Source organism: Ochotona curzoniae, unplaced genomic scaffold, assembly GCF_017591425.1.
Source record: "Ochotona curzoniae isolate NIBS_2020 unplaced genomic scaffold, NIBS_Ocur_1.0 scaffold_1852, whole genome shotgun sequence".
NCBI lineage: Eukaryota > Metazoa > Chordata > Mammalia > Lagomorpha > Ochotonidae > Ochotona > Ochotona curzoniae.
In genome coordinates, this window is record NW_024467087.1 from 55,975,040 (window position 1) to 55,999,407 (window position 24,368).

Sequence of the window (24,368 nt, forward strand, 5' to 3'; positions counted from 1 at the left end):
GGCCATAAAAAGGCAACTGTGTTGCCCCTTGTACCATGTAAGACAGTGAAAAGACACCATTTAGGAAATTGGCCCTCACTAGCACCAAGCCTGATGGTACTTTGATCTTTGACTTCTCAACCTCCAGAAGTTTGTGCTTAGAAGGTACTCAATTGTTTTTGTGGCCTCAATGAAGACATCTGACCAACATTTGATGAGCATTCACAAGTGAAACAAATATCTCCACATATCTTTTTCTAGAGAGGTGTTTCCATATACCACTTCTTACCAATTTCCCAATCATGTTTCCAAATTGCTGATCACCCAGCCAAACCAGCAGCCACAGCATATGAACTGATGTATAATTGCATGCCTAGCCAATTCTCCCTTCTAGCAAAGTAAACAACTACGTGCACTACTTGAAGTTCTGCCCACTGGAAGGATTTCTTTTTACCACTCTCCTTTGAGGGATGCTCCAGAAGGGGGCTGCATGTGTCCAGTTTCAGGCAGTGCCAGAATATTGTACACAACCATCTGTATTGCAGGCCTGAGCCATCTTTTACTCTGTCAATTGACTGTATGGAACTGTCCAGTGGGGTAAGTAGAGTCTGAGAGAGAGAAAGCAGCAGTGGAGACCATGGACATTTGAGCCAATTCATGTAAACTTTCTCATGTCTTCAGGACTTGCTGGAATTTATTTATCATATATCTTGCTTATTTTAAATGATGGAGTATTGCTGTACATGTTCAACTTTATGGATTTGTGGGTCAGATAATACCAGTTCATATTGGGAAACTTGGTAGCCCCTGATTAAACAGTCTATAGTAAGAATAAATTATGGGTAAAGATCTGTTTCTTAAAAGGAGACATTTTTTTGTAGGGGGTGGCATGGTTTTGCTCCAAAGTACTAAAGCCCTGTACTAAGAATCACCTACAGGAACCTTTTAAAACCCTCAAAGAGCAGTCACATCTGCCATAGACCCATCAAGGACCATTGTATGAGCTGAATCATGATCTGAGCTGAAAAGATTCTAACATTAGCAGCCTAGACCTTTCGCAAAGCCTTCTCTTTTGGCTTCCACTCAGAACTATCAGGATTGTCCTCCATCCCCTACCCCAACCTTTGGTCACTCAGTAAATGGACTGGAGTCATACAAATGAGGAATATGTCATCTCCAAAATCCAAAGGGGCCTGCTGGGTTTTGTTCTCTTTTTTGGCTGTAGGACAGGTCAGATGCAACAACTTAATCTCTCACCTTTGCAGACATATCTCAGTAAGGGTTCCCACTGGACCCTTAGACTTTTACAGACATTTTACAAAGGTAGAAAGCCCTGACTTTTTGTTGGATTTATTTCCCACCATCTGACACCCTCTGACACCGTAATGTCTTACCAGTAAGTCTAGAGTAGGTTGCTACTTCTGTCACAGTGATGTTACCAGTGTAGTATCTTGTGGAAAGGTAAGATGACTGAAATCTCTGTAATCTAAATTGTGATATAGACCTGGAAAGTTGGTATGCCTCTGATGTGGGACAGTGAAGGTATATTCCTGGCCTTGACAGCTGAAAGGAAGCTGCTTCTGCTGGGCCTTATGGATTAGGAGGAAATTCAATAGATATACACTAGGTACTCAGCAATGTGTTAACTTACTCAAGCACGGAAGCCACATCTAGTACTATAGCTGCAGTTGAAGCTGCCATGTAGTTCGGGTTAAAACAATCCATTGTCACTCTCCAAGATCCACCTGTCATCTCTGTAGGTGAAATAAATAAGTCAAATGGGGATATTATAGAAGTCACCACCTCTGCATCCTTCAAGTCCTTGGTGGCAGCACAAATCTCTTCCCTCCCAGAATTGCTTTTTGTTCATTATTTTTATAGTAGAAGCTGTTTTCCTAGCTTCTGATTGGCTTGTCCCACCATAATAACCCTCGCTCCATAGGCCAAGGATTCTTTCAGCTGCTAAGTATGTCTATTCCAATGATGCAGGAGGCACTTGGAGACCTACTCTGAGATGAATCTGAACTAAAACTCCATTAACCATTGGATTCTGTAAGCCCCTGTGGTAATGGACCACAGTGACATTTTGGGTTTCCTATAATTAGACTCAGTTCAAAGGCAGTGTCCACTAGTCCGTAAAAAGGCTTAGTATTTTCCCCAATAGATAGTTTCTCATAAAAAAAAGCATTGGTCCCTTTGAGGATCGCTGAGAGAAAGAGTAACAGTGTATTATTTTCATAGTGTTCTGGAATCCTTCCTCAAGGAAGCCAGCCTCACCTTCCTCCAAAGGATTCTATGTGTGTAAACTGGATCAAATCTAGGAATTGGCTGGGAGGCCATAACTGTTTTATGATGTCCTAGAAGATTTATTTCTGTACAGATCAAGTAAGAAACAGGTAACACCATAGATCTGCAGGAGTCAAGACTGTTCTTCTGGTTACTGATTTTACTCTATTGTCCCTTTGGTAACCGTACCCACTTTATCTTTAATGATTGAGTGTGAGCACTTGGCCCCTGCCACCTTAGGATCAAAGGATTACCATTACATTTAAGTTTCCCATTTCAGTGACTATTGTCTCATTGTGAGATCTGGCCTAAAGGAGACGAATAGCCATAAAGCTCTTCAAGCATGGTGGGGTTTCCCTTACAAACTTATTACTCAAGAGTATTAGTGAAACATCCATCTTCCAAACCTCCCAGTGCAGGTGAACAGGTTTAAAAGGAAAAATCTGCCTTAACATTTCAATTTTCTTAAGCCTTTTTAGTCTCATCCTCTACTTTAAATCAAGAAAGGTCTGGCATTGTCAGTTTATTCATAATGGCCCATCTTTTGATCCACATGTCAGCCAACCAGTGACCTAATTGTAAAACACTTTCTGACTTTCCAAGCTGCAATGTCATTTTTTAAGACTTATTTTCTTTGAAAGGCAGAGTGACAGAAAGAGGGAAAGACAGTGAGACAAAGCTCTTCAGCCCACTGGTTCACTCCCCAAATGGCCACCATAATTTTTATTAATCCAGACATCAGGAGCACCACCATCTAGGTCTCCCACTTGGGTGGCAGGGGCCGAAGAACTTAGATCATATTCTGATTTCCCAAGTGTATTAGCAGGGAATTGAATCAGAAGTGGAGCAGCCAGAACTCAAACCAGTGCTCTGGTATAGAATGCTGGCTTCACAAACAGGAGCTTAACGTGCTGCACCACAATGCTGGCCCTGCAGCTGTGACATTAAATGCAAAATTTCTGCTTAATGGACCTATATATACATAAACTCAGCCAGATCCAGCTGTATGTTCCTTCTATGATTATTCTACATCTTTAGTTCATGTTCCCATAAATGTTCCCTGAATTTCTATCTGAATAAATTAGAAAGCACATATAACTCTTTTTGATTGTAGTGTTCCCCCTCTTATGGGCCTTCTGGGGGCTTGAGTATAACTGCAGTTCTAAAAGCAGACAGTCCTGAAAAGAACCAGCCTTGTCCTGCATGGTAGCCTCAATTTTCTCAAACAGTGCAGGCATAATCCCTTCAGATGCATGGAAAAGCCAATACCACTGACAGTGGAAAGATCAATTCTACTGGTGGTAAAGAGGCATCTTACTCTGAGAAAGAAGGCTCATGAGAATTTAGCCTTGCTAGCTGTGACTGCACCAGGGTCTTTCCACACATCCCCATATTTACTTACAGGACCCCATTCTTTTTCATTCATCACCTTCACTTTAACAGTAGATATCATGCAAGACTAGGAGTTCAACTGTCATCATCATACTTCAGCTAGTTGCAGCATGAAATTTTGTGTTTGACTTTTTAGAATCTCAGACCCACGGCTATAAGAGAAAAGTATCCCCTTCAGAAGACATATAGAATTATTCAGATCATTTATGTGGCATTTGAGCTGGAAATTCAGATTTTTTGTTGTCATCCTTTTGTTTCACCACTTTGTCCAGTGATATTAGAACCAACACTATATGCATTAATTTTCAAAAATCTCCACAAATATATGAACAGTTGTTTAGCTACTTGCCTTGTAAATAATTGATTAGGAGCATCCTTTGGAGATATTTTTCATATCTCCATTGTTAGATCATGTCATATATAGATTGTCAATGTTTTCTTTACTACTGGAATTAGAGTCGTTAGCATCTTAAAATCTAACCAATTGGAGAGATAGTTCTAGAAATTCCAAGACCAACTCAAGAAATTCATACTTAAAATTTTGTTCCTCTAGAATTACTTTCAGGACTGCAATCTGTGTTAGTATTTCCCAGAGAAACAGAACAGGTGTGTGTGTGTGTGTGTGTGTGTGAGAGAGAGAGAGAGAGAGACAGAGAGAGACAGAGAGAGAGAGAGAGATTGAGATTTTTTTTTCTGAAGAATTTGTTCCTATGATTGTAGAAACTAAACATTCTCACTGCATGCTATCTCCACTGGAGATCTAACAATATTGGTGCATTAGTTCTGGATCCAAAATAACCAATAGTAAATTCTACTCCAAATTCAAAGGCCTGAGAACCAGAGCAGCTTGTAATTTAAGTTCTGATCTGGGTCTGTAAGTCTGAGACCTGGATCCCTGATTTATGCCCCACACTGAAAGCAGGAGAAGATTGATGTTCCACATTTTTCAATTTTGCAGCCAAGCAGAGAGGACAGATTCTTCTTTCTCTATTTTTTTTTTGTTGTTGTTCTTTTCCTGCCTTCATTGAATTGGATGAGATCCACATACTTTGAAGAGGGAAATGTGCTTTTTTCCAAGTACCAATTCAAATGCCAATTTTCTCTATAACATCCAAATATATTGTTTATCTAAATGTCTGGGAACTCCATGACCCAGTCAACTTGACATGAAATAACCATTACCCCATGCAAAGAGCAGAGTGATTATCATCCTAGGCAGAAGGAACTGCAAGTACAAGAAGCCCTGAGACCAGAGCAAGCTTAAGCATTACCAGAACAATATTCAATTAGTGTCCCTGGAGTTTAGGAGGTGGAGACTGACACAAAATAAAGTTGAAGAGATTAACAGAGACCAGGTGGTGCAAACCATGGGAAAGAATTTAGATTTTATGGCAGAAATTCTGGAAATCTATTGATACTTTTCAGCAGATCATGATATGATCTGATTAACATTTTTGACAGATCACCCAACTACCTAATAGATATGGCAGGGGGCAATAATGAAAAACAGGGTGATTAAGTATACATGTGTTGCAGCTCTCTAGGGAAGAGATGATGGTGGCTTAATTGGCTATCATGGCATCATTTAGCATTAAAACCATGCTAAAGGATGTAAACATGCGGGTCATTCTCTCTTCTTCCGTTATTTAATCATAACCATAACTTTGGTCACATACCCCCCTTGATTAAAATGAACACAAAGCTGCATAATTAGCAATATATTGTGTTCCATCAGTAAGGCATACTTTATAGTACATTTTAAATGGGATTAATTCAGATTAATCACAATTTTGATTTTATACTTAATCACATTATTGGTGAACATGGAAAAATGAACAGGAAGTAAAATGCTTTTCATCTAAGAGAAGAAAGGAAGGAAAGAGGAAGGGAGGAATGGAAGTTTAAAAGGAAGAAAGGAGGGAGAAAGTGACAAGAGAGAGGGAGAAATGATTGTTTATATCATATTTGCACGATAAGAAAAGAATCAGAAGAAGTCAGAAAAACTGTATACAGGACAAAGTTCTCCCACTCACTTGCTGTATGGCCTTGGGTAAATAAATCACTCAGGTCTTTATTTATATTTGAAATTGTCAGTTGAACAAGGTGTTCTAGAAAGTCTCTTCTATTCTCCAAATTGTTGTTCTGAGAATAACTTTGTAGGAGTTCTGCCTTGTACAATCCCACTTGTCTAATGCAACCCCATCTCGAGAGATAGGAGGTAACTTATGTGTACTTATTTTCAAGTAGGAAAGTTATGGCAAACAGAAGTTAAATGATTTCCTAAGATCACTCAAGCAGTTGGTAGTTTGGCCTGTGTTCTAATTTTTAAAATGTTATGAACAAATATCTAGATATGAAACTTCTCTATATCCTTCATATCTCTTTTACTAGTATTATTATTATTATTTTATGATACAGTTCCATAGGCTCCTGAGATTTCCCTTATCCCCTGCCCAGTCCCCCCCTTCATTGAGTTCCTCTATATCATTACTCAAGTATAGTTCTTCATACACAGTTATATGTCCATCATCGCGGGCGTGGACAATGGCAGAGAGTCCAGCATCCTATTGTCAAGATATAGTAAGGAGTTTCATTGTAAGTCCATCTTTGTTTCCAAGTAGATGCATACTACATTGTATCCTCACATCTGGATATGTTAATCTCCATTTCACAGTTACCGTATATCCCCTTAAATGAAAAGTCACAATACAAAATCAACAATAGGAAGAGAAATAGAAATTTACAATGCCATGAAATTAAATAACATGTTACTAGATATCAGTCTCCATTATACAGCTATTATACATTCCCTTAAATGAAAAGCCACACAAAAAAATCAACAACAGGAAGAAAAAAGAAATTAATAACATCGTGAAGTTAAATGACATGCTACTGAATGACTAATGTGTTGCTGAAGAAATGAAAAAGAAAAGCAAGAACCTTCTTGAAGAAAATGATGCTACTGTATGATCTATGAGTTAGTGAATACTTTAATCACAAGAAACTGTTTTGAAGAGATGAAACTAACAAAAATAAAAACATCAAAATCCATGAGCTATAGCTTCTGCTGATTTTTGTTGGTGAAGTGTGTTTCTTCTAGACAACAAATAGATGAGTTTTGTTTTAGTGCAGTCTACTAATCTATGACATTTGATTGAGCTTAAACCAATTACTTTCGGGGTTAATATGTATGGGTGGTAATTTGGTCCTGTAATTTTAGGAATGGGTTGTTCATTGACTTAGTCATCTGTTGTTATTTTACTTCGTATTTGCCTTTGGTTTTGTTGAGTGCTATTCCTCTTCTCTGTCAAAAGAACATCTTGAAATATCATTTGTAGGGCAGGTTTGGAAGAGGCAAATTCTTTTAACTTTTCCTTACTGTGGAAGAATTTTAAGTCATTTTCAAAGACGAAAGAAAGCTTTGCTGGATATGTTATCTTGGGCTGACAATTTTTTTTCTTTTAGAATCTGGACTATGTCATTTCCATTCTCTTCTTGCCTGTAAAGTTTCCTGTGAGAGGTCTCCTGTGAGCTTAATTAGCATTCCTTTATATGTCAGTTGATTTTTTTCACAAGCACATTTAAGGATCTTTTCCTTATGTTCGATTGAAGTGAGCTTGATGATCATGTGTTGTGGTGAAGATCGCTTTTAATCAAGCCTGTTGGGAGTTCTGTGTCCCTCCGGATGTTGTTTCCTAATTCTTTCTTTATATTAGGGAAATTTTTTCCCTTATTATTTCATTAAATATATCTGTAAAACCAGTTTCTCTTTCTGCACTTTCTGGGACTCCCATAACTCTTATATTTGGCCTGTCATAGTGTCTTTCAATTCTTGAATACTTTTTTTGGCCTGATCCAGCTCTGCTTCCAGCTTTTTGTTTGCTTCCCCCTGGTGACAGGAAATATATTCCAATTCTGAGATTCTTTTTTCTGCTTACTTCATTCTATTTTGGAGACTCTCCACTGTACTTTTAATTTGCTCTGCTGTGTTCTTAATTTCTGATGTATCAGCCTTGATTTGCTTTATTGCTGCTATTTCTTATGTAACATATTCCTTAAATTTCTTGAAATCTTGTATGTGCTTCTCATTTTTGATCAGAAGCTTTAAAATGAGTCTTATGGATTCTGGGTTCCCCATTTTCTCAATGTCTTCCTTAGTGAACTCTGAGGTTGACATAGGGTTTTGCTCCTTTGCAGGGGAGTCTTCAGTAATATTCATTTTGCCTTTGTCTCTTCTTTTGATCTTGATCATTGTACTTCTAGTTATCAGATTCTTCTCCTTGGGGCAGGTTTCTAAGCTGTGTCATCCACAGGTCTACAATGCGATTTTATTTATTGCAGTTGGTACAAAGCTCTTTACTTGCAGCCAATTGTGCCACTCGTTCCAGCAAGTTCCAGGTCTGGGTTTTTATGTTAGATTTCCACCATGGTCTCCACAGCCCCAGCTCCTGGCTCACCATTCTGCACCTCCTGTGCTATCGTGCTGAGGCTGCACTGTTGTCTGTACAACCTTTTTCCACTTCTGGTTGGAGCAGGTCCCAGGATTAGGGAGAAACCTGGTATACTATATAGCTAGGTTGTTCGTGGTGCTGACCTAACCAGAACCTGTTGTATGTTAGGTCTGCGTGCCACACGGACATATTTTGACCCATTGATGCCACAGTTGGTATTATTTTCCTGTGGGACCAGTGCAATCCACTGAACTTAGTTGAGTTCTCATGAGCTCAGCACATGCGCAGTTCACTGTTCTCACCTGCAGTCCTAAACTTTTGCCACAATGTACAAAATGGCACCTGACATGCCACTACTAGTTTTTGATCTGCTGGCCATCAGATCCGAGGGCTACCCATACCTGTCTTGGGTGGAACCTATACAATGCCATGTTGCTGCAGTTCACTGAGTCAGAAATGAGCTCACTCCCAGCTCAGCATATGCTAAGTCCTTTCCCTTGCCTTTGCCTCCTTATGCAAAATGGCGCCCAATTCGGCTCTAGGGGTGGGCTGTGAAATCCACCCTGTTCTCACATTACCCATCTGGGATCTATTGCTCTGTGTCTTCTCCTGGTCAAATCAAACAGACCAGCAAGGACAAACAGTTCTTTGTCTGGGTTTACCCTCCAAGCTCCCAATGAATGTCCCTTCCCACCTGGTTGCTGGTGGAGTTCCAGCTGCTGGTGGAGTTCCGATTGCTGTTAGCTGAATGCCTCTGGAGTATCAGTCACTGCAACAGCACACCGTTGTGTCTGCTGCTTTCCTGCGTCTGTCAGTCTCCAGGTACCCCTCTGCTGTTGTTCCGTCCTTTCCTATTTCCTGGAATGTATCCTCTCTGCTTCATGCTGATTAAATGTTTTTCCTTCTGTTTAAATGTGTCCTTATCCTATTCCGCCATCTTGATTCTCCCCTGTCCTTCATATCTCAAAAGCTGCTTTTTAAGTCTGATTCAATAAGGAAACAAATCACATACCACATTTGTTCCATGTGATTTGTCATTTGCTTGGCATCATGAAAAGAGTTTATCTGCATAACAAGCCATATTTAGTGCATAATAAGCCATCTAGATAGGCTACTAAGATCTAAGATCTCATACAATGCCTAACAAGTGGTAATTACCTTTTTTTTCCCTATAGCTGTACGATTCTGTGACCGGTGCCATTTGATCAAGCCAGATCGCTGCCACCACTGCTCTGTCTGTGCCATGTAAGTCATAGCCATATTTCCTCTGGGCTGAGCTTGGCCATGGATGGTTGCCTAGACAACAAAATAATTGATCCTAACCTGTATCCATGCCTAGATAAGAGCTTTTTCTTTTAAGTATAATGAGCACATGCCAAATGATGATGCTTCAAAGTGTTTCAAAGGTAGAAGAAAAGAAATAAAACTACATTTTAAAAATGAACTTTCTATTTTAGAACAATTTTATAGTTATTGTGATACTAGTTCTTATATGTGCCATACCCATTTGCCTCTATCATTAACATGTAACTTCAGTAGGATACATTTGTTACAATTAATAAATAAATGGTGATGTATTATCTGTAATGGAAGTCCATACCTTATTGTGGTTTCCTCAGTTTTTCCTAATGTTCTTTATTTGTTACAGGATTCTATTCAGGATATCAGATTATATTTAATAGTCATCCTATCTTTTTTCATTTTTTATTTTATTGTATTATTATTTTTTTAAGTTTTGATGATCTTTACATACTTGATTAGGGCACAAAGAATCAAGGGCTTAAGAAAAGTGGGTAAAAACATTGTTTCCACATTCTCTTTTTTCCTTCCTGTATCTGGGGAAAGGAGGAGATAAAGAGAGAAGCCACACCCAGCCTCCCAGCCAATCCAGGGGCCCCGATGTGGGGCATGCTCTGAGGGCACTGCTCAGGTTTTTTTTGATAGTTCAACAGTTCTGAGTTGCTGCTGATCTCGCCACTCCAAGCACGATGAAATCGCTCCAGAATCCGCTGGCTGACATAGTCCACCTTACAGTCTCTGTTTGCCCAGATATTCACTGCCAACATGTGTGTTTGCCAAAACAGGGTCTGGCACAATCTGTCACCCCAATCAGCTTGCACAGTTATCCTATCTTAGCAGCTCTTAGCTGCCAGGTTTTCTCAGTCTTCACTTGTTTATGATCACTGTGGCAATGTTCAGGATTCATGATTAGATATGTTGTAGAATATCCCTAAATTAAGACTTGTTTGGTGTTTTTCTGATGATTATCAGACTACAACAATATGATTTGGGGAAAAAGGCCTCAAGGGGTCAAGTTCCGTTCTTATTGCATTATATCTATGATACAATATAAATGTCATCACTGCATTGTTAATATTGATATGATTTAGGCAGTGTTTCTGAGGCTTCTTAACTGCAACATTACTCTTCTCTACATTTCTATAGTATAATCTTGGAGGGGAAGTCACTATACCCAGGCTACACTAAAAGAACGATCCTCCTTCTCCATGAAAGTGGAAGATCTTCTTTTGTAATTTGTAACTCTTTTTTTAAAAAAGATTTATATTTTAATTTTTATTGTAAAGTCAGATATACAGAAAGGAGGAGCGACAGACAGAAAGATCTTCTGTCTGATGATTCACTCCCCAAGTGATTTACAACGGCCAGAGCTGAGCTGATCCGAAGCCAGGAGCCAGGAGCTTCTTCCAGGTCTCTCACCCAGGTGCAGGGTCCCAAGGCTTTGGGCTGTCCTCGACTGCTTTCCCAAGCCAGAAGCAGGGAGCTGGATGAGAAGTGGGGCTGCCAGGATTAGAACCAGCACCCATATGGGATCCCTGCGCATTCAAGGGAGGACTTTAGCTGCTAGGTCACACTGCCGGGCCCGTAATTTGTAACTCTTATATGTAGAGGACTTGTCTCTTCTCCCGAGTTTATCTGTTTATACCAGTTTGATGGAATGGATGTTCATTTTTAAATGTTTTTGTTATAACCCAATACTACTTCATTTTAGAATTCAAATTCTTCCAGTTTTATAAAATACCATCTCTATGCTAATAGATATAATCAGTATGCTTTCTTCCTGAGTGCTTGCTCTAACATATCACTTGAAACCTTGATCAAGCACAGGTGGAAGCCATAAGTTTTCTGCTTTAAAAAGAAAATATTTATGGACTCAGTGCAATGTGACTCAATGGTTAAATCTTCGCCTTGCACTCATAGGGATCCCATATAGGCGCCGGTTCACATCCTGGTTGCTCCACTTCCCTTCCAGCTCCCTGCTTATGGCCTGAGAAAACAGTAGAGGACGGCCCAAAGCCTTGGGACCCAATACCCATATGGAAGCTCCTGTCTTTGGATCCGCTCAGCTCCGGCCGCTGCAGCCACATGGAGAGTGAACCAGCGGATGAAAGATTTCTGTGAGGGTGTTTGGTGTGTCCTCTTTTTCTCTCTGTGAATCTGGCTTTCTGATAAACTACCAACTTTATTTATTTATTTATTTATAATATAGAGTTACAAAGAGGAAGAGAGAGAGATATCTTCCATCTGCTGGTTCACTCCAGAGATGATTGCAACAGCCAGGGAGGGCTGAGACAGGCTGAAGCCAGGAGCTAGAGCTACATCTGAGTCTTCCTAATAAGTAGCAGAGTCCCAAGCATTTGTACCATCCTGCGCTGCTTTCCCAGGTTATTAGCAGAGAGCTGGATCAGAAGTGGGGCAACCAGGACAGAAACAGCACCAACCTGGGATTCTAGTGTTGCAGGCAGCTTCTCTCCCCACTACACTACAGTATCCTCCTCTTTTCATATATTTTCTTCTGTACTTTTATGAAGCTGTTATATTTTTATTTAAAAGATAAATTGATGCATGGAGGGACAGAGGGAAAGAGAGAGCCCATGTATTAGTTCACTCTCCCAAAACCCACTACAGCTGATGCTAAGCTCAAGCTGGAACCAGGAGCCAGAAATGCAATTCCAGTCTCTCACATCAGTTGTAGCAGCCCAATCACTTGAGCCATCACCACTGCATCCCAGGTTCTGCGTTGACAGAAAGCTGGTGTTGGGAGCAGAACTGAGATTCAAATCCAGGTACCTTTGAATCCATTTTGATCTCAGCTGCTGAGCTAAACTCTTATTAAACTGATTATTGGGGCCAGTGTTGTAGCATAGTGAGATAAGCCTTTGTGTGCAACACTGACATCCCGTGTGAGTGCCGGTTCTTATCTCAGCTTCTACACTTCTGATCCATCCTTGTTGGACTCCTGTTCCCTTTTGGGAGACCCAGAAGAAGCTCCTGGCTCCTAGTTTCCTTCTGGTCCAGCCCTATCCCCTGCCCCAGCTGTCGTGGCCATTTTGGGAGTAAACCGGTGGACAGAAGATTTCACTCTTGTTCTCTTGGTCTTTCCCTCTTTCTCAGCTTGCTAAATAAGTTAAACCATTTTAAAATGGCTATTGAACAGTAAAAAGAGATCTCCTGGACTTTCCTCTATCAATATCCCAGAGCTCCCAATCTCTTTTAAAATGTGAATTCCTAGGTAGGTAACTTGCTCCCGCCATTATCTGATAAAGTATTGCTGTGAATGCTATTTCTTGGGCTGAGGACACAGTAGTTTTGGAGTCACTGTACTGGAACTCTTGCAATGTGTGTAGTGGAACACTGTGAAAATACTGATGAAACGTTGCATTCAGTTTTGAGATCTTGCTTCATTTTCATGGCCTCACTTATCACACTATATTTTGTCCCCATTATAGGTGTGTATTAAAAATGGACCACCACTGCCCTTGGTATGTCCCTTCAATTCATTTCTGTCCTGTAAGAGGGTCAAGGTTATTCAATACATCCAGTTTCATATGCATATTTGTAACATACCTATTTATGCCGTGATAATTCACTGGGCTTTATATTTATGTGGAGGAAAGGGAAGGAGTAGCCTTTTAAAGCAAGAATAAATACACTAGCAAAGGTAGGGTAGTGAATTCCTGGAGTCACAAAGGTAATTACCTCTTGTCCATTAACTTTTGCAGTAGAGCACAGTAATGAAAAACAGCACAAGTAGTTCTCCTCTTTAATATTACCCAGTTCAGTTCTGTTTCTGCCTGGCTTAATGTTTGATATATTCTGAGTCATTAAATTCTGTATGTCTTCTCCAGATTTGATATGTCAGACCTGGAGAATCACTGTGCATTCACTTGACTACAAAGAAAACATGCCATAGCTTTACCAAATGTAGCTGTTGAGCCTGTGATAGGTTTTTAGCAACTAGGGTCCGGGTTTGTTTGGGTGTGATAATAATCAGCCCAGAACTATTCGACCAAATGTTTTTTGCACCTCTAAATGAAAGCAGAAACATGTAAGATGTGAGCTGATTTTTCTAGTCTGTTCTTGTTAAGAACCTTCCATTTCTGTTGAGTTTCTACACAGTACATAATGAAGCAGCAAGAGTAACCTGCTTCCATGCCTTCATACATTAATGTGCCAGTGTGTTCTCAATCAATAGGTCTTGATTCCAATTTTTTTTTTCTTTTTTAGGGTTAATAACTGCATTGGATTTTCCAACTACAAATTTTTTCTTCAGTTCTTAGCTTATTCTGTTCTCTACTGCCTATACATTGCCACAACAGTCTTCAGCTATTTCATCAAGTACTGGAGAGTAAGTTTTAAAAATCTTGAAAAATGTTCCCAGAACTAATGCACGCCCACTCCAATCTATGACATCATTAATTATACATATGCTTAGTTTCTGTAATTACTAAAGACTAGAATAATCAGAAGGAAAGGCATTAAAACCAAGTCTTCCATGTTGAATACTTTGAGATTTAGGAAGCTGTTGTCTAAAGATTCTAGTTAAATTAGTTTCTGTCTCACATGGGAATCTTGTTAAGGTTCCTCTTATTAAGATTACCTTTTGACTCCCAGTGATTCTTTATAGTATACATCTACCATCAATTTTTAACATCTGCTTCTTACTCCTTAGAGATGTGAAAAATGTTGAAACTATTTCTAAATCCCTAGTCCCTAGTTACCTATGAACCACCCCCTGCCACTGTTGTTATAAAAAATTTGTTTTTGTTTCCTTGGGCAAAGGACAATTGCAAAATTCCATCTGGTCAGAAAAATATACTGACTCACCTTTGCATATGATTGCAATGAAAATGGGGAGTCTTTGAACTTGTATGAAAAACACCGAGTTAAGAATGGCGAGAATTGGAATTTAATACTGGCTGTTACTTGCTTCACTGGCTCATTGCCATGAACAGATGAAACAGGTGTTGAACATGCTTTACCTTTACCTTTCAAAATATGATACTAGTGACTAAAATAAATTTTAAAAAATCTCACTTTCATTTTCCTTCAACTTGAAGATACCAATCACATCCCGTCAATTTTCCCTCCCCACAAAAACCTTAAGCTTAATTTTCGTTTATATGTGTATACAAGGTCTGGTATTAGTATAATGAAATGTATTCTTTTTGCGTGCTACTACTAGTCTCTGGAAGATATCCCTTCCCCACAAATTCAGCACTATTACTAAAACATCTGTGGTGAGGGCTGTCCGGAATGAACATGAATAGCAAAAAACAGATGTGGGCAGAGGTGCTAGTTACAGCTTTGGTTATCACGCAAGATCCTGTATAACAGGAATATCTAGCCTCAGCTGGAGCAGCAGTAGGGAAACAGCACGAATCCTGTGACCAGAATAGAGACTAAAATATAATGGTGAAACAGATAAAGGCAAGGCAGTTAAAACTTAAATAGCTTGGAAATTTAAATTATCGCTTAGTGTTTTGATCCTTGTCAGTGTAGAAAATTATATTGCTTCCCATTGTCCCTTAAATTTGTTTAATCAATGTAGATATTTAATAACATTAAGAATCAGAAATTATGGGCTTGGCGCGGTAGCCTAGCAGCTAAAGTCCTTATCTTGCATGCGCTGCCATGATCCCATATGGATGCCAGTTCGTGACTCCTGGCTCCTGGCTTCAGATCAGCTCAGCTCCAGTCATTGCAGCCACTTGGGGAGTGAATCATCAGATGGAAGATCTTCCTCTCTGTCTCTCCTCCTCTCTGTAGACCTTCCAATAAAAATAAATACATCTGAAAGGAAAAACAAAAACAAACAAAAAAGAATCATGAATTATACTATGACCCTCAAAAGCTGTTCAACTCAGAGTACCAAACAAAGTCACATCAGAAATGATGTTTTCTCATAAATTTTCTCCAGCTACAAAATGCTTTACCATAGCACACACCCTCACATCTTTTATTTTACTCCTTTCCATAGCACACAATCTGTATGACCTGTGTGGGATTCTTTCCACATGCTAGGCTACCACCCTAAATGAAAAGAGGGTTAGTTTCATCCAGTTGATGGAAAAGTGTCAGGCGGTCTTCACCACAGATTTTTCTTGTTCCCAAACACAGTATGTTACTGTTTAAGAATCACCTTTAGCTTCATAATAAACAATACTGCATTTCACACATTTTGCCTTTAGTCAGGCAGAGTCCGAATACCTCAAGGCCAGACACAAGCTGTATGCTTTTTTTCATTTGTGAAAGATGATATTTGGATATGAATTAATCACCAGAAACGTATCAGTTTTCAACAAGCAGTCCCAAATGTAAACATGGCCTTGTTTTCCTACTTCACTCATTTTTTTTCCTCCATGGTACACTAGATCACACCTGACAGATGAAAGGTGTGAAAACCTGTCTTGGCTTGCCCTCATAATCAAAAGGGCGCTGATAGTTCAGGGGAAAGCTTCTTTGTAGTCTCTTCAGTCAGTGAACATGTTAGTGTGTGCTTCAGGGCTGGCTTTCTCAGTTGAGTCTTCCCTTAAAATTAACAGCAAACACTATCATGTATTTTAAAAGCTGTGTATCAGGGAGAAAAACTGTCCTTCTGAGGAACAACCACCTCCACTTGTGGGGTTCTTGATAGTTTCTGAAGTACTTTCGTATCCATTGTCTCATCCAATCCTTATGACAATCCTATGAAATCAGCAAAGCAAGAATCATCAGTCTCATTGAGAAATGATCAGACTATGATTCACACTAGTTAAGTGCGTTTCCCAGGCTAACCTAGCTTGTAAGTTTCAATATCAAGGCCTGAATTTAAGTCAACCCTAAACCTATTAATCTTACAGACTGTATCATGGCCTTTTGTCTATACTGACTCTGCTACAGAGAAACTACTGTTTCTTTTTTTTTTTTTTGACATTTTATTATTATTATTATTATCATCATTTTAGGATACAGTTCCATAGGCTCCTGGGATTTTCCTTATCCCATCCCCAATCCCCCCCCCCACCTAGTTCCTCTATATCATTACTAAGGTATAGCTCTTCATACACGGTCATATGTCCATCATTGAGAGTATGGACAGTGGCAGAGAGTCCAGCATCCTATTGTCAAGATATAGTAAACAGAAACTACTGTTTCATAACAAAAAATTGAGAAGACCGCCAGACCATTTCTATGCTTTCAGTGTTAGCTTACAGTGAGATTTCAGAAGCAAATATTGCACCAAGACAAACTTATCTTTTAGTTCCATTTTTCCCAAAGTTTTTGAAGTACCTTTATATATTGTCTTCCACCTGGACCTTGAATCTCTTCATAGAGTCTATGAATTATTTCAGAAGATAGCAGTATTTATCTGTTAGTATTTCCTTACATTGCCTGTGATGATTATTGATTTGAGTGAATTGGATTGATTATCTCCTAAGAAAATATTTTTAACACTGAGAACTCTTTCCAAGCACAACACAACAGATATACTTCGGCATAGAAAGAGTTCTGCAAGAATAACCCGAGAGTGGAGGGAGACTTCCGGCAGAGCCACACAGCGTGTAGACTGATTTTATGTCCATCCCTCTTGCCCGCCATTTCTTATTGACCTTTTCAATGTAAAAAAATAAGTAAAATACATGTGAACTTTAAAATATTTTTTAAACATACACAAAAAGTAGAGACCATTAAAGCAAAGCCCCATTGAGATGAAAACCACTACAAAGCAATATATGAATGTTTCCTAGGTATGAGAGATACAGCAAACAAAACCAATCCTATTCAATTTGGGTACATAGGCCAAGATTTTGTAGATTTCATTTCAAGTAAGTCTGCACTATGCTTATTGTTGGGCTGCTCTTGCCCTATAAAATTTCACTCACACCTCACCACAGCAAAGTCATTTGACTGACTGGCTTACTTTCCCTCATCTTCAGCCCTCAATTATATACATCCCAGAAGAATCCCAATATTTTCTTATGTAAAAAAAGGAGTAAAAATAGCCTCTTGGAAGAAAAAATAAATCTGTACTCTGAACATATTAAATGTTGCCAAGCCTTAACTTTTCCTTTCCACACTAAACTATCATTCAAAAAGTAAGGACCACTTAGCATCACCTCTAGCTTTATTAGCGAAAGTGTTTGGAAATATCTCAAACAATTCATCACACAAAAATAATGATCATCATACAAAAGGAGGAAGTAAAGAATAGCCATGCCCCCAACTGGTCCCTCCAATACTGAACATGTTTTCTAACATTGTCTTCAGAAGACAAAAAATTTTATATGCCATTTGTGCTGAAAAAATTTAGAACGCTCATCTTGCTCAGGATTGTATGTATAACAAAGAAGAAGCAAGCAATTTGGCACCACATGTAATAAAGGTGTCCCAAATAATTATAAAAAATCTTTAGCCACGTATTACATATTTTTTATAATTACCCATGAAAACTCTGCTTGACTTTGTCTAAACAGCTATTCCACAGAATGTAATAAACCAGCACATTCCACGTCAGCTGTGAAAAAACAACCACACATAGTTTGCAGCCACTTTAAAGACAAATCATGACCTATAGGTGGGACATTTTTAAAATTCTACCTATGTGTTTTAACTTCCTACATAAATCCTTGTGACATTTTCAACACACATATGTCTTAGGAAAATGACATATAAAGAATTCCAGAATAGCTCACCTTGAGACAAGAGGATGAGCCATATGACCCCATGGTCACCTCTAGTCAGTGATTTGTAATTCTCAAACTTAATGGAGGACAGGCTTTAAAGGTTGCATGCCAGTTATGGCATGAGTGTGCCCTTTTCACATTACCTTTTGCTAACTGGTATGTTATATATTTTACACGGAACTGCACTTACAGAAGAATGTTTGTTGGCTAAGTATATATCCATAATGAGAGCAAATTCATGGTCATCAATAGAATACTTTCATAAAACTTACAAAATGTAGTTTCTTAAATTATACATGTGAATAATTACTGATCTATATTTAAATAAAAGTCTAGCCAAGCTGTATATTCTAACCTTTTGTTTTGTTTGCTTACTATTTCTTTTCCAGGGGGAATTGCCCAGTGTTCGCTCTAAGTTCCATGTACTTTTTCTCCTCTTTGTGGCCTGTATGTTTTTTGTCAGCCTTGTGATTCTCTTTGGTTACCACTGTTGGCTTGTCAGCAGAAACAAAACTACCTTAGGTAAGATTGCCTGTCACAGGAAAAAACACAGTAGATGATCTGTGGATGTTCCAAAAAAGAAAAGAACTTCTACTGCAGCATTTTAGCCAGTGATCTCTGACTGATGAAAGTACATTTTATCAAAAGTAAGTGCCACATTGATGACACTACGGACTAAATGAAGCCCACATAAAAACAAAAATAACCATTGATTTTTATAGTGTATATTGGGTGGTAATACCACAGATTTATGGTTTTAAGATTTCTAAATAGTGTGCTCCGTAAGGAATAAAGGAGAGAATCAGTACAGAAGAGAATAACAGAAGGAGGAGGTCAATAAATATAGAAGAATCTATTTTATTGCGCACATCAGGAATCAGAATGCTGAGAAAGAATCCAACCAACAACAAGAATCCAACATTCTTGAGAAAGACTAAATTGTTGAATATGTATAATAATTAAGTTGCTGTGTAGGGACTGTGGGGTTAAACACATTGACCAAGTGAGTCTCTAGGAAATGAGTCCAAAAATTATTTTTTTCTGTTGGTTGTTCTATACTCGAACCTTTGTTATTATGTGGAAAATTATATTTCTGATAGAGTCCACTACAGTAATTTTTTAAATCTCTGGTGAAGCAAATATTTATTATTATTATATAAGGAGTAAAGAAAAAGTGTTCATGTATTGGATGTTTGGCTAGGAGAGGTCTGAGAAAAGTTTAGTGTGAAAGCCACTCCTCATTGGAAATCATTCACAGATAATGATAACAGCTAAGAAAGTATTTGCCCCCGTTTTCTAAATCAAATATATACGTAGCACTTAGTTGTTAGGGTGGTAAATTAGCACATTTAGCTTAGAAATCTACTGCAAAGTACAAAAGTACTAAAAGCTTCATGATAACAGAGTTTGAAAATGAAGAATAAATGGGAAATGGTCAGATGCAGCCTGAGTCCAACAGTGAATGCGTTTGCTTAATGGGATAAATGTGTGTCTAAAAATAATTTGCACTAACATGGGCCAATTCTGTATAGTCTTTGAGGTGATTATAGTTCACCCAGCGACATTTTATCTGTAGTACAACTCAGTTTTTTGCATTACAGACTCCTTTGTGAACATCTTCATTTCTAAAATGTTTCAAAACCAAATCAATGTCATTATCATCTCTTTGTATGTCATTACTTTGGACTTAGCTCTAAAGATGGAAGCTATTTGGCTGGTATGGCCATTTAGATTCAAATCAAATGCTGTTAAATATATGCCCTTACTCTTTAAATCCAGCAGTGCAAAATACACATTTCCCCCATGGCTGCTTAATTATTTTTACCATCATATGTTTCCCCTGCCTTGCAGAAAGTGAAAGTAATGGTTCTTCATTTTGAAAAACAAGTTTGTCTTCTTTTCAGTGAGCTGATATTTACTATTTAGCAATAACTAATGAGAGACCTTTACTACCAAAGGAAAAATGTATCATACATAAGTCACATTCCTAGAAAACTGTAAAGTCATACTGTCTGAAATCTATTGCTTTATTGCTTTTTAAAAATCCTTTCTTCAATTTCCCTACCCTATTCTAGAAGCCTTCTGCACTCCAGTGTTTACAAGTGGCCCAGAGAAAAATGGGTTTAACCTTGGCTTCATTAAGAATATCCAGCAGGTGTTTGGAGATAACAAGAAGTTCTGGTTAATACCTATTGGGTCCAGGTAAGTAATGATTACAACTAAAAGAAGTTGATGCTGGATCATGCCTTGAACTGGCAAAGTCCATGTTGATTGTAGTATATGTCAGCTATCAGTCCAATGTGAAAAACTATTCCCCAAGAAAATGCTCAACAGAATGAGGATTTGCTGTTGCATATGTGTGTGGGCAATACAGGAAATAGTTGCTACATTTTAAATGAATAATATAACACCTCAAATGGTGTGTGCACTAGTTTAAAATATGAACAAATATATACAGCAGAAAAAATTACAAAGGAGGAATAAATACAGAAATGCTAAAAGCAGTAAAGTATTTTTCCTTACTCTACTTTTCATATTTTGGAATGAAGTGCTAATATTATTTGTATGAAGAGAAAAATTAAAATAAAAAGCAATAACAAAGATGAATAGATTATAATTCTTAGAATTGCAACAGTTCAGGGACAGCAGTGAACAAGAAATGAGCAGAGCAAGCTTGTGTCTTCTGAATGACTTTGAGAGGCAGATTGAATCATCAGCTAGACTAGTTGGGAGCAGTTTGTTTGCATCCTTCTTACAGTCCCCTTAGATCCACTCTTCGTACAGGGACCGTTCATTTTCACTCTTTGATGACATTTTGTTAAGGAATATTTTCTCTCATTCACTACCCTGATACTGCCTCTGCATCAGTTAGTGTCTATAGGCTTATTTATTTGAGATGTGGTGTATCCTACTACCCTGACCATAAATGATAAGACAAAGCTGTGTCATGAGAAGCATTGATTAATAACGTTAAGGTGCATGTGTGTAAAGATGGTCCCAATCACACACATACACACACATCACCAACCACCTCATCAAATGGAAGTATGCAGTGAATCTTCTCTGGAATAAAGAACAAAAACAAAAATCAAAGCCCATTCACAAATAATCAGTAAACTTACATTCTCTATAGAGTGCATTCAATAAAACCTATCAACTTTAAATTCATTACATTCATGAACAGGAGAAAAAGCATAAGGTAATAGCAAATGAAAAATATAAAACTTACTCAGATTTCAATTTGGAGTTTATTCAGGTAGATAGAAACAAGTGTTCAAACTGTTAAATCCTCCCCCCACCCATATATCCCATTTGTTAATGGCCAGAAATTAACCAGTGAGGTGGCCCTCACTTACTGTAGATTGTCACAAAGTGTATCATAAATGTGGATAATTGTCTCCAAAATCTGTATTTTTTAAATACCTAACTCTGACTCTCATAGTTCCTGATAACCATTTTTTCTATAAAGCCAAATAAATAACAGGATACCCATCCAGGCAATTATGTCCCTCCAATTCACAGCAACTTATCACCATTAGAAACTCAATGATTCTGCTCAAATTTCTTGAAAAATTAGAACCAAAGCAGTAAAATAATAAGATATAAATTGGGATCAGCATCACCAAATATGTGTGTGCGTATTGTCCTACTGGACATTGTGGAAAGTAAGTTATGATCAATACTGATACATACAAACAACATATGGAAGTAGAAGGTAATATAAGAAATAAATGATGCTATAACAAGGATATGTTATACCATCACTTTAGAAAATAAACTTAAAATGTTCCTGGGAATCTGCCTCTTAATTTCTGAAGATTATTACCCTTAAAAAACAAGTCCCTGTCAGCCACAAAAGTTCATGTCTTCCTTTCCCCACCAGCCCCGGTGATGGCCACTCCTTCCCCATGAGGTCTATGAATGAGTCACAGAATCCACTACTAGCAAATGAAGAGCCTTGGGAAGACAATGAGGATGACAACCGAGGTAAGCTGGCTCAGAAGAAGTCTTTTCTTCACCCAGCAAACCAACCATACTGTAAGATCCATCTTAGTACAACCAATATGATGTGTCAAAGACATAGTGTCCAGATGGATTATCATAAGCATGTCAGTCTTGTAAGTATCCTCTGGATGAAGTAGGATCAGGATCATTGTTTAACAAAATGTGGACATCTTGGGTAGAATAAGATGGAAACTTGTGAGGTCCCCTACCAGTTTGATACATAATTTATAACCAATCAAAGAAATCAAGAAAACTAACAAACAGTGCTGTACGTATTTGTAAACAATCCTGCCGGGTAGTGTAAAGCTTTAGTTCATCCAATGAATGAGCAGTACCTCATCTCTACCCTCCTTCATTCAGTTTAATTTAGCTTGTTATTGTACCCTCTTTCAGAATACTTGAAATGTGTTAACTCACTCATATGTGGAGTCTAAAAAGGTGACCTTGTAAAAACAAGGATAGTGGCGGTTACCACAGGTTTGGGAAGAAAGGGGGCATAGGGAACGAAGAACAAAGTTTGATTAGTGGATGCTAAGTTATAGCGGGATAGAAGTAAGAAGTTCTGGGCTTCTCTTGAATGGTAGGATGTAATGTTAAAGTGGTATCTATTTCTCCATAGCAAAGAGAAAGATAGGATTTTGGATGATTTCATTGGCAAAAAAGATGTTAAATGCCTGAAGAGATAAATATGTTTGAGATGTATATATGTCCCAAAATATCACATAGTTTCCCATAAATATGTATAACTTGTAGATGCCAATTTTTTTAATAAAAAATGAAAAACAGTAAAAGGCATTATATCAGGGTAAGCCTTCTCATACATGGTAGTCTACTTTTCTAGAAGATAAAAGAGCAAAGGAAAATGAAGGAAGCAGAAATTTGCTCCTCCAATTTTCTCCTGCTAGATCATTGTATCATCTCGAGGCTTTTGGTGAAGAACTCAGTTTTATTCTCATGTTATGTATCCCCATTGTCAGTCCTATGCTTTCTGTCTACCTGTCGCTCTGCCTACTTCTGTGCCTCTAACATCTACCTATGTTTCGAATAGCAGGCAGCAGAAACTGGTTTATAGCTGCTGATCCCAATAAAGCAGTAGCCAGTGGCAATTTTGAGTGAAGACTCATAATAGCTAACACAACCTATACCTGTGGTGAGTGAGACTGAAGGACATTGAAAGGCACAGAGGAAAACCAGCATTTCTGAACTTTTACCCAGTTAAAATATGCAGGCCCAAGTTCTAAACCTGGAAGTTTACTTTTAGAGCGAAAGCTTTTTGCTAGGACTAAGGAAGACAAAACAACCATAGTTACTGAAGAAAACAATGTTTGCCCAACCCAAAGAACACAAGCAACAACCTTGCCTCCTGCTGACTATTGGAAATCTGAGTGTATTTTGACTGAACAACCTTCAGTCTTCAAGCTTTCTGAATATACTTTTACTTAGAATAATTATAGATAATAACTCTGAAATTAAGAAACCTAAACTTGGGGCAGGGTGGGGAGGAGAGGCTGCTGTGATGGCTCAATTGGCTAATCCTCCCCTGGAAAGCACTGGGATCCCATATGGGCACCAGTACTTGTCCCGGCAGCTCCACTTCCCTTCCAGCCCCCTGCTTGTGGCCTGGGAAAGCAGTCTAGGATGGGCCAAAGCCTTGGGACTCTGCACCCATGTGGGAGACCAGGAAAAGGCTCCTGGCTTCAAATCAACTCAGCTCTCGTTATTGTGGTCATTTGGGGGAGTGAACGAGTGGATGGAAGATTTTTCTTTCTCTCCTTCTCTCTGTAAATATGTATTTCCAATTAAAAAAATCAGTCTTTAAGGGAAAAAAGGAAGAAACAGACCTAAACTCTCCCCAGCTTTAGGCAACTGCTTAGTCTGCTTTCTAACTGGGAATGTGTTACACTGCTAGGAGTAAAGTAGCCAATAGTTACTGGTTGTTCTAGGCTTGGTTAATACCAAATTTTTTTATTATTATGTGACACAGTTTTACAGGCACTGGGATTCCCACCACCCCTCCCATAACCCTTCCCCATGGTGGATTCCTCCATCGTGTTGCATGACCACAGTTCAAGTTCAGTTGAGATTCCTTCATTGCAAGCATATACCAAGCATAGAGATCCTCATCTTATTGCCCAGATAAGTTCAACAGCTTTTTGGAGAGACCTTCTCTGGTCTGAAGGTAGAGCCAACAGAGTAAAAACCCAATCAATCAAAAGCCCCAACATTGACATTTGCACAATTGAGGTGGATAACCGTTATAGGAGGGGTGAGCAGAGAAATCTTCGGTACC

The 24,368-nt window shown here is 38.5% G+C and overlaps 1 protein-coding gene across 1 annotated transcript in view; it reads left to right on the forward strand.

Moving 5' to 3' along the window:
* Positions 1-24,368, forward strand: part of ZDHHC15 (zinc finger DHHC-type palmitoyltransferase 15) — a 97,493-nt gene that overhangs the window by 44,166 nt on the left and 28,959 nt on the right. Inside the window, exons 5-10 of the mRNA XM_040999639.1 lie at positions 9,284-9,353; positions 12,857-12,889; positions 13,635-13,755; positions 18,463-18,595; positions 20,149-20,275; positions 21,957-22,060. Coding sequence (XP_040855573.1) covers positions 9,284-9,353; positions 12,857-12,889; positions 13,635-13,755; positions 18,463-18,595; positions 20,149-20,275; positions 21,957-22,060 — 588 coding nt within the window. The remainder of the gene's footprint in view (positions 1-9,283; positions 9,354-12,856; positions 12,890-13,634; positions 13,756-18,462; positions 18,596-20,148; positions 20,276-21,956; positions 22,061-24,368) is intronic.